Source organism: Mus pahari, chromosome 1 (assembly GCF_900095145.1).
Source record: "Mus pahari chromosome 1, PAHARI_EIJ_v1.1, whole genome shotgun sequence".
Taxonomy (NCBI): Eukaryota; Metazoa; Chordata; class Mammalia; order Rodentia; family Muridae; genus Mus; species Mus pahari.
In genome coordinates, this window is record NC_034590.1 from 150,278,832 (window position 1) to 150,290,512 (window position 11,681).

Here is an 11,681-nt window from a genome sequence, read left to right on the forward strand (position 1 = left end):
CCTCCCTCCTTTATCCTTTATTTATTTATTTATTTATTTATTTATTTATTTATTTATTTATTTATAGATGCGGTCATATCATATGCAGCTCAGACTAGCATTGAGCTGTGAGCTTGCTGCCTCCAGCTCTGCCTCCAGAGGGCAGGATTTGCAGGTTATATTCCCATGCCTGGCTCAGTTTTCTATTAAAACAAATTTTATGAAGTATCAAAATTATACAAATTAAGACTAGAAATATAACTCAGTGTTATAACAATTGCTCAGAGCCACAAACAAAACAGAAAAAAAATTAAATGAACTAAAATGGCAAGTGTCTGAGAGTAGGTTGGGTAACTCACACCTGTAATTCACATACTTTAGAGGTGAGGCAGCAGAATCGGGGTTCATAGTCATTTTTAACTGTGTAGCGAGTCAGAGTACAGCGTGAACAACATGAGAACCTGTCTCATGAACAAGCCCAAACAAAACCTTTTGTTATGGGTAAATAATGAAAATTATACTTTAGGATGAAGTAATTGAGTATAATAGTTATGCCAGGGATGGTAAAATGACTTGGTGGGGAAAGGTTTGCACTGTTAAGTTTGAGGATGACTGTGTTAGTAAGTCCTGTATGGTAGCAGGAGAGAACTAACTCCCACAGGTGTTACATGTGCACACACTTACACCTAGCTACTACCATGGGAGTATTAGCCTGTCTTTATATTCAGTAAGAAGTAGAACAGAATTTTTTCACCATATATTTTTCTGATGAATGCATTTATGTTTCCTCAATAAAAGAGACTACATTTAAAGCTTGGTATGGGAGCATATGCCTATGATTTCAGTAGTCAGGGGGTGAAGGCCAAACCAAAGAGAGCTCTATGCTAGCCTTGGTTACAGAGTCAATTCAAGGCTAGCCTAAATTGCATGTGAAACTGTTGCCTTGTGGATTCACATACACACACACACACACACACACACACACACACACAGAGGAATAGAGGGAGAGGGAGAGAGAGAGAGAGAGAGAGAGAGAGAGAGAGAGAGAGAGAGAGAGAGAGAGAGAGAGAGCAAGCAGTGGGAAGGAGAGAGGAACGTGAGAATGTGAGAACGACACTGTTGTGCTGTCCGTGGATGCTTGTCTATAACCCCAGAACTCATAAGGCCGAGGCAAGAGGATTGGTAGGAGTTTGTGGTTAGCCTGGATTACAGAGTGAGACCCTGTCTCGAAAAAGGAGAAAGAGGCCCAAAGATGTAGCTCAGAGTGCTTGCCTAGCATGCACAAGGTCCTGAGGTGAATCCCTAGTACTACATGACTTAGGTCTGCTGGCCCAGGCTGTAGTACTATCTCAGGAGGGTAGAGGCAAGAAGCTCGGAATCCAAAGCTACCTAGGGGATTGAAGTTTGAAGCTAACCTAGGGTACATGAAGAAGCTCAGTCCTGAATTCTAGGGATGGGACAATTCTTGATTAGTTAGCTTTTCTACTTACTTTAACATATAGCAGTGTGCTCAGCCTGTTTAAATTTTATCTGTTTGGTAATGCAGGTCTATCTGTTGCTGACCGAGAAGCTAGTCTGGAATTAATTAAGTTGGACATATCCCGTACATTTCCATCTCTCTACATCTTTCAGAAGGTGAGGTTTTCCAATCAGTTTTTAACTACTGTTTATTCTTTCACTACTCAGTGGTACAAATTCTATAAATCTATAGGAACTATTTTTTATTTTATTTTATATTTAATTTTTTTGGGACAGAGCCTCACAATTTAACCCTGGCTGGCTTGGAATTCCCTAATAGATCAGGCTGCTGTAGGAATCACAGAGATCCATCTGCCTCTGCCTTCCAAGTGCTGGGATTAAAGAAGTGAGTTACCATACCCAGCCAGGTATTATTATTTTTATAATATTTATTTTTATTTTATGTACATTGGTGTTTTGCCTTTATGTATGTCTGTGTGAGGATGTTGGATCCCCTGGAACTGGAGTTATAGACACTTGTGAGCTAGGAATTGAACTCAGGACCTCTGGAAGAGCAGTCAGTGCTCTTAACCACTGAGCCATCTCTCCAGCCCCCAGGGATTATTTTTTAAAAGAAAAAATATTTGAGAAGAGGCCAGGCATCGTGGTACATAGCTTTAATCCCAGCCTCATCCACATAAGAGTTCCAGCGCTCACAGCTGTATAGTGACACTCTGCCTTAAAATACAAAAGAAACTTGTAGGACTAGAGGAATGGCTCAGTGATTAAGAGCATTACAACCGTCCCCGACTCCAGTGCCAGGGGATCTGACTCCCTCTTTTGACCTCAATGGGCACCAGGCACATACATGTAGATAAAACACTCATATACATAAAGTAAAAGAAATAAAAATTTAAAAATTAAAAATAATTTGAGCTTTTATATAAAAATGCAAAACTAAAAAGTAAGGAATTTGTTTTCTGTGGAATGAAATTTATTGTCATAACATATACTTGTTATGTAGTAAGCACTTACATTTTTATTATAGTGAATTTCTGTATTTGAATTATTAATGAATTTGCCTTACAAACTATTAAAATATGAATACATTAGTTCTAAATTGTTTAGAATTACCACTGAATTAGGAAGAACTTTTTTTTTTGTTTTTGTTTTTTGTTTTTTGTTTTTTTGAGACAGGGTTTCTCTGTAGCCCTGGCTGTCCTGGAACTCACTCTGTAGACCAGGCTGGCCTTGAACTCAGAAATCTGCCTGCCTCTGCCTCCCAAGTGCTGGGATCAAAGGTGTGCGCCACCACCACCCAGCAATACTTTTATTTTTATATTTACTTTTTTACAAGAATAGCTGGCTATCTTTAATTCTTGTATATTACGATGCTAGTAAATAGTTTATCTATAATAAAGGCCATGTGATTAATAGACATTTTTGCTATTGGGGCCAGTGAGATAGTTCAGCAGGTTAAGGTGCTTGCTGCCAAAGTCTGACAACTTGAGGTGAGACTGAGGAACCCACGTGTGGAAGGAGGGACCCAGTCCCTGAACTCTGTCCTCTGACGTTCACATGTACACTGTGGCATGTGTGTACCTATATACGTGCACAACAAATAAATACATGAAAACAACCCACTGGAGCTAGAGGGATGTCGCAGCTCTTAAGAGCGATTAGTTGCTCTCTAGAGTCCCTGGGTTCAGTTTCTGGCACCCTTGTGGCAGATCACAGCCTTCCATTAATTGTCATTCCAGGGGATATGACACCACTCTCTTCTGGCCTCCCATCAGCATCACGCACTCACGCTGTACACAGATATATATTCAGACAGAACACCCATACAAATACATTTTTAAATTACTATTGGTATTCAAATTTGTTGGCATTTTTATTAAAGACAGGGTCTTAGCATGTAGCTTCAGCTATCTGGGGAATCACTGTGTCAATCATGTTGATCTCAAACTTGGTGATGCATCTTCTTTGCTGAGATTAAAGTCATGTGTGTCATGTCTAGCCTATGTTATTTTATTTTACTTTTCTGAAATTATATGAAGTGAAATGGGCTTAGTATAACGACATGTGCAAGGCCCCAATTTCAATACTCATGTGTATATAGCAAAATGATTAAATGGAAAATTTTTATATTTATTATACCCTAGAAGTATTTAAAATAGTTTGCAAATTATATAAGTTGTATCAAGTGAGTAAATATATTTGACTTATTATTCAAGATCAATCTTTTATTACTTCTGAAAACATCTTGATAGAATACATTTAGAATATCTTTATAATGATTAAATGTGCTAAAATTGGTCATTTAGAGAATGCTACAGTTTTATAGTTTTTAATATTATATGAGCATTAACCTAAAGATGCTTACTTCTAGTTTCAAATTTTCTTCTTTTTTTTTCCCCTAAGGGTGGCCCATATCACGATGTTTTGCATAGTATCTTAGGGGCATATACATGTTACAGACCTGATGTTGGTTATGTAAGTATTTGTTTCCATCTGATTGTTACACATAAACATTGTATCTGTGCTCATCAGGACAGCTCCTTGCAGCCTCAGGTCAGTCTCTGCAGCCCTGACCTTTGAGGTGATGGGTTTACCTGATGAGGAAGCTCCAGGTCTTTTGCCCCCTGCTTAGGACGCCTGACTGTCACGCTGCTGTGTGCTGGGTGCTTCATGGCTCTTCTGTTCCTTCCACTCAGGCTTTGCTCAAGCCTCTTTTCATTTTGGATTCCCCTCTCATGTCTTTCTTGTGATTCCCCACAAGTTTAGGCTCTTTTAAGCACAACAACTTCTTTTTTTGACTTTTAGTATTTTATCTTAGAGACCTCCTTTACTCTGCGTTCTTTGTATGTTATAATGAGAAAACAACCGCTTAAGACATGAAAGCTAGTTGGTACACTGAGATAGGCTCTTGGACTAAATACAAGCTGATTTAATTTTTTTCTGATTTATTAAACCCTATCAAATGAACAAATATAAAATTAGGGAAATTCACAGCCATTACAAGTTCATAGTAGTTGCTTTTACTGGGAAGAAAAACAAAATTGGTAAATTCTTACTATCAGTTTGAAATTTTGAGGAGGGTAGCTAGTGCGTAGACTGATGTTGACCATTTTTACTTTTCCTTTCCCTTGAAGGTCCAAGGGATGTCCTTCATTGCAGCCGTTCTCATCCTCAACCTGGAGGAAGCAGATGCCTTCATTGCCTTTGCGAATCTCCTAAACAAGCCGTGCCAGCTGGCCTTTTTCCGCGTGGATCACAGCATGGTATGAACATTTGGGGTAGACTATGTTCTCCTCCTAAGTTTCTGTATTCTGAATGCCTGCTTAGAATAAAACCATGAAGAGACTGAGGTAATCTAAGCAAATAGACAAAATTTTCATTGAATAACAATTTTGGAAAGCTTGAAGCAACTCAAAAGAGTTGCTAATAAAGTTTTCTGTTAATATTAACACTTTCTCTTTCTGCCGTAGATTATTTTGTAATTTTATTTATCTTTTTCTATGTATAGATGTTGAAGTATTTTGCAACATTTGAAGTATTCTTTGAGGAAAACCTATCCAAACTATATCTTCATTTCAAGTCATATAATCTTACACCAGATATATATTTGATAGATTGGTAAGTCACTAAGAGACATTAAATAAAATAAAAAGGAAATAATGAATAACTTTCTCCGTTTTTTAGGAAATATAGTAAATATGATAGGTGAGATTAACATATAAAAGGCACTTTTCCTTACAAATGAAAAAGTCCAACATTTTGTAATGATGTATCTAAAAACATAGACTGAAGCCAGGCTTGGTGGTACATGCCTTTATTCCCAATGCTTAGGCGGTAGGCACAGGAGGATCTCTGAGTTCAAGGCCAGCCAGGTCTGCAAAGTGCATTCCATGGCAAAAGGAGAAATCCTGTCTTGAAAAATGAAACAAACAACACAGACTGGCTTGAAATTAGTTTCTATTTTTTTTTTAATTATAAAATGGAATAGGGAAGAACCCGTAGACATAGCTCAGCTATTAAAAGGGCAAGCTACTCTGAGTTCACCTCCCAGTACCTAGCTTGAGCAGCTTCACCATAGCCTGTAACTCCAGCTTCAGAGGATCTAATACCTTCTGCCCTATAATCAAGTCACACACAGATAGACAGACAGACAGACAGACAGACAGACACACACACACACACACACACACACACACACACGTCTTTTTTAAAATAAGAGAGGATAGGGAACTGGGAAGAGGGTCAGCATGGGAAAGCACATGACACATAAACCTGACAACCTGAATTTGATCTCCAAACCTTTGTAAAAATACAGATGCAATAACACATATCACAGCCTTTCAATGGCCATATGGGAGGCAGAGACAGGAAAATCAGGGGGAGGGAAGCTAGCCTGGAATAATAAGCAGAGCATCAAAAGCTAAAGAGACTCTGCTTCCACAAGGTGCAAAGCAAGAGCCAACTCCCAGTGGCTGTCCTCTGACACCCATATTCATTACGGCAAGTGTGTGCCAGCACGTACACACTCAACACTCATGCACACAAAGAAATACATACTCTTTTTTAAAATAAAGAGTAGAGAAATATCTTGAAATGTAGTGAATTGTAGTAATTGATTGACTTATTTAATGCCTAGCATATACTAACATCTTGGAAAAAAGTAGTTGCAATTTATTCATATCACAGCAAAGCTATATTATATGGTAGTATTTCTTTATTAAGAGATGTTTTTCAAAGCTTTATCAAAAATTCTAAATTAGAAATGATTCCCTATTTAGATGCTAATATATATTTTCTTATTTCCAATATGTTCTGTTCTAATTCTGAGGATCTGTGTAGTAAGCAACAGCCAGTTGACTTTAGTGTCATTGGTGAATTTTGATAAGAGTAGAGAATTTGGGGCTGGAGAGATAGCTCAGTTGTTAACAGCACTGGCTGAAGCTGGGTTCAAGTTCCAGCACCCTCAAAGTTGCTCACAACTGTTGTTAACTCCAATCCAAGGGAATTATTGGATGCCCTCTTCTGGTCTCCTCAGGTACTGCATGCACAGACACATCCAACCAGACACATGATATTTAAAAAACAAACTTTTAGGAGTAGTTGTGGAATTTTAATAAATTTTGAGCCAGGGCTTCTAGTTCAGCCTGGCCTTAAACTTCGTATGATACAATGGATGGCAATACAATTCTGGTCTTCACAGTCTATCTCCCAAGCACTAGAGTCTCAGGCATGTGCTACCATATGCAGTTTATCCAGTTTATGCTGAGAGTAATACCCAGGTATCTTGCATGATAGGCAGGTGCTCTACCTCTGAACTCAGACTGGCTGTACGTGTTGATGGAAAAAAATGAATAAGCAAATAATGACTTTGATCAAATATGATATCTTCCTAGTCATTTGGGCCTTTTCCTTTATCCTCCCTTCAGCAAGAGTAAATATTATGCTCAGTCTCACATTAGGAAATTATAAATTCAAACTCAAGCATTCTGGTTTTGGAACCCCATGGCTCTAACCATTACACTATTTTACCCCCTCATCCCCACACCCCAGTTTATTTCAGACTATCTCCTTGTAAGGTTGTAAATTTCCTTAATGTCATTACTTACTGCTTACTTTATCACTGTTCAAGTTTTGGGGAAAAACCGCCACAATGTATTTGTCCTTTTATCCCTGTATGCTTCTTTTTCCCTTCTGATGCTTAGTGAGTAAAGGAGTCCGTACGTGCTGAGTAACTATTGCTTCCTTAACTCTAGGATCTTCACATTGTACAGCAAATCACTGCCACTTGATCTGGCTTGTCGTGTCTGGGATGTGTTTTGTAGAGATGGGGAGGAATTTTTATTTAGGACTGGATTAGGGATCCTCCGGCTATATGAAGAGGTACTCCTACAGATGGACTTTATTCATATAGCACAATTTCTTACCAAATTGCCAGAAGATATAACATCAGAAAAGCTTTTCAGCTGCATCGCCGCCATTCAGATGCAGAATAGCACCAAGAAATGGACTCAGGTAGAGTAACTTTATTTATTTTAACTCTTAATTATCTGTGTTAGAATTATCTGTGGACTTTTTGTAAAGCAGTTATCTGTATCACAAATGTTAGTGCTTAAACTAAAAATAAATTTGGCTTTGAAATGGGATAATTTAAAATGGATTTCACTCTTCTATGTACCTAAACTTACAGCTTTACTTTACAAAGTCCTGCAGTATTGTAGTGAATTGCCACCTACAGTAGTCAGCCTTCACCTGAGCAGACATGGGTGATTTTGAGGTTTCAAGCAGGCACATGTTATAGTGAACACCTGCTGTGAGATGGCGAGGTGGGTCAAGGACAAAGGTTCCTGCTGCCACGGGTGACAACAAGGATGAAATTATTCTCTGGGTGCCACATGACAGAGGGGAACACTGACCTGACACATGCACCATGCACAGGCATGCTGACACACTCACACACACACAGGCAAGCAAGCACACAAACGTTTAAAAACAAGAGACCAACACCAAAAAGCCCTAGCTGCTGTGTACTAAAAGCTTACAACAGAAAGAACCTAATTATGATCCTGGCCTTTTGTTATTTTGAGTCAGGGTTTCATTTAACTGAGGCTTGACTTGATCTTATTGTATAGCTGTAAGGATGACCTTTATCTTAGTCAGTGTACTGTGCTGTGAAGAGATAGCATGGCCACAGCACTTTAATGTGTCCTTGCTTAGTTTAGTCCATGATGTTGATGGTGGGGAGCATGTCAGCATTCAGTCAGACATGGTTGCTGAGAATTCTGTATGTGCATCTGTAGGCAGCAGGAAAGGACATGCTCTGCCTGGCTTGAGTGTTTGAAACCCCAAAGCACACCCCTCCTGACACATGTACTCCAATAAGGCCGTACTTTCTAACCCTCTCAAGTATTGCCACTCCCAGTTGACCAGGCAGGCATTAAAAAAGATGAGCCTATTTGAATCATTCTTATTCAAACTCTTGACCCTGTTCTGGGAATACAGTATCTGCTGTCACACAAAGATCCTGGATTTTCAGATGCTTAGTCTGGTTAAGAGAAACACATACAATGGTTAAATTAAATGACATAAAATAAACATTGTCACCTAGTCCATGGATGTCACAAACTCTCCTTTAACTTCATAGTTTAATAGCCTTTGAAAGTGAAATATAAGAATATTGGCCCAGTAATATCAGAGTAATTTGTGATTGATGAAAACTGGAATCTAATTAAAACTGGGCTTTCAAAAAACAAAACAAACAAAAAGAAACAAAAACAAAGGGAGAGTTGGGGAGATGGCTCAACAAGTACAGGCTCCTGCTGCCACGCCTAGATGCCTTCGTTCAATCCCCAGGACCCACATGGCAGAAGAACTCATACAAGCTGCCTGCTGACCAAGGCATGCATACATAGTCATATATATATAACGAATGGACCAATAAAATGTAAAAGCTAAACCCAGAAAAACCAAAGCAAAATAAACAACCAGGTGACGTAGAGCCTGGGATGGGGGGCACGTGCCTGTAAGCTCGGCAGCTAGGTGGCAGCAGAATCGGCTGTCCAGTCGCCCTCTGCTAAGCAACGAGTTCAGTGCCAGTGTGGGCCATGCGAGACCCTGTCCAGAGACCTTTTAAAACGGCAGTATGGGACTTGAGAATGCTAATATTTCAGAAAAGCTTTCTGTGTTTATGCCCATGGTTATTTAAATCTCTTTGTTTCATGCTATCTGCAGGTCTTTGCATCTGTAGCAAAGGACATTAAAGAAGGGGATAAGAACACCAGCCCTGCTCTGAAGAGCTAACCTTTGAGTTAGTGGCAAACTGAAATGCAAAAGGTAGTTTTCGGGGAAAGTTTTCTCTTTCCTATGTGGATACCGTGGAAGAAATGTCGGAGAGAAGAATCAGGAGCTGGAATAACTTCTGGGTTTAAATTCCATGGCTGAAGTAAATGAAATACGTAATTTATTGACAGTATTAATAAAAAAGTACCTGTGGAGAGCCATTTTTCAGAGGAAAAGGCTTAGATGGCTATTACATACTCCATAATTTGGAGTGAATACTTTAATGCAATAATTTTTTTAAAAAAAATAGCTTCACAGAAACTTCAATTTTTATGTCGTTTCTTTTTTAACAATTAACTATAAATGCACTTCTGGAGTCAGAATAGGATTGTTAAATCCTACTTTAGTCTCCAAAAAAGATAGAACACATGTATTATCTCCAGTTCTGAGCTTTTGAAGATATTCTAGACCGGTAGTAAGCAACTTGAGCTGTAAGTTCCGTCCGTCACTGAAGCTCTTGCTTGCTTTGCTCCCAGGCTAGGGAAGTCCTCCACCTCTAGAACTGGAATGCTGATGGACATTATTTCTTGTTTCGCTTATGGTGTTTCCCACAGTGTTGTGTCTCCTTGTTTTTTTTGAAGAGAAATCTTTCTCTAAGTAATTTCTATCACAAAAGAATCTTCGCCTTATTGTTTCTTGTCTGCAAATTGTTATGTAGTAACTTAACATTAAAAAACTAAGTAACTGGTAGAATGGAAGATCTTTTTGCACTTTAGAGGACTGAAGACTTGACTTTGAGAATAAGAATAAGAAAGCAATGAATTCTAAGAGTTCGAGATAACACACTACTTACACGACTTGAATTTTTTAGTTAAAAATCCATGTTTTATCTATAGAAACAAATTTTACTAATTTCAGTTTGAAATTTAAAACTTTATATAGCTAAGTCTAAGACTTGTGAAACTCTATGCATATTTTTTTCTAATTGATGGGAATAATTGTAAAAGTAATTTTACCTTTTTTCTTAGTCTAATGGCATCTCAGATAAACTATTAATCATTGGTAAATTGACATTAAATTTATTGCTCTTAATTTCTTAACCTAACCTACCTAAATCATTTGAGTATAATGGTTAATATCAGTTTAAGATACTATTTGGTTATTGATTAGATTTATACTGTTCTGATGTTGCAATTTGGTTTGAAACAACATAGAAGCACACATTTCTGTTAGTAGTGGATATATATATATATATATATATATATATATATATATATATATATAGTCTTTAGACTAACAAGCCAGATTCTTCCTTATTGGATAATAAACTGCCTTAGGAGTATGGGACCAGAGGAAGTGCATATATTTTTACCCTATGGGTTGATCATTCTAGCCTCAGGAACCCTGTAGAATTAACTCCTGTCATAGGGGCTAGCTCAGTGAAACTGGTAGTATAATAAAATAGTGAGGGAGTTTCTAGAGTCTTAATAGGTTCTACCATGAGGACTATCCCTTGATATTGGTGTCTCTCATAAAAGGCACATAACCTCCAGGAGTAATCTCATTGAATTTATATTACTTGGCCTAGATTTAATCTTATTTTCATGTATTAGTTTGCTAAGGTGGTCCTACACTCTGTATTTCTTTCCCTTATTTTATTGTACAGTTTCTTTACCTACCAAGTATAAATGTGTATATAAAATGTAAATACAAGAAATTCACTAAAATCCACTAGTAACAATTACTATGAACAATAAAACTTGTACACAGAACTATGAGGAAATCAGTCTTCATTACTTTGGTGCTTTCAGGTTTAGTCAACATCTAGGAAAAAGGAATAACTTTTTGTGGGGGTGTTCAGATTTCTCCTCTAAGGAATCTATGAGATAGTCAGTGCTTTGAGCCTTTCAGAGCAGCTGACATACTGTACTGTTGTATGTTCATTTCCTTTGGGTCACTAAATAGGCAATAATGTGATTACTCATGTGACCCCACATGAGTATCCATCCATCCATCCATCCATCGATCTGCGACCAGGTCTCTATGTATCCCTGGCTGGGCTGACTTAGAACTCACTATGTATACCACTCTGGCCCCCAACTCCAAGAGATTAAGGATATGTGCCACATGTAGCTGACAGAAATATATTGGGAGTAGCACTGGTGCTCTTAACCATCTCTTCAGCCTCTGTGTTTGCGTTTTCTTTTTCTTCTTTTCTTTTTTTTCTTTTCTTTTTTTTTTTTTTTTTTTTTTTTTTTTTTTTTTTTTTTTTGGTTTTTTCGAAACAGGGTTTCTCTGTGCAGCCTTGGCTGTCCTGGAACTCACTCTGTAGACCAGGCTGGCCTTGAACTCAGAAATCCGCCTGCCTCTGCCTCCCGAGTGCTGGGATTAAAGGTGTGTGCACCTATGTGCGCCCAGCACTTATGTGTGTTTTCTTATGTTGATTT

General features: G+C 38.1%; 1 protein-coding gene across 2 annotated transcripts in view; it reads left to right on the plus strand.

The window, feature by feature from the left end:
• The window catches only part of Tbc1d12 (TBC1 domain family member 12), a 73,178-nt gene extending 62,172 nt beyond the window's left edge, over positions 1–11,006 (plus strand). For both annotated transcript variants that reach the window (XM_021196397.2, XM_029544751.1), the window contains 6 exons: positions 1,526–1,614; positions 3,862–3,933; positions 4,593–4,721; positions 4,967–5,076; positions 7,212–7,470; positions 9,187–11,006. In XM_021196397.2, coding sequence (XP_021052056.1) covers positions 1,526–1,614; positions 3,862–3,933; positions 4,593–4,721; positions 4,967–5,076; positions 7,212–7,470; positions 9,187–9,255 — 728 coding nt within the window. In that variant the 3' untranslated portion in view covers positions 9,256–11,006. The remainder of the gene's footprint in view (positions 1–1,525; positions 1,615–3,861; positions 3,934–4,592; positions 4,722–4,966; positions 5,077–7,211; positions 7,471–9,186) is intronic.
• The last annotated feature ends 675 nt before the right edge of the window (positions 11,007–11,681 follow it).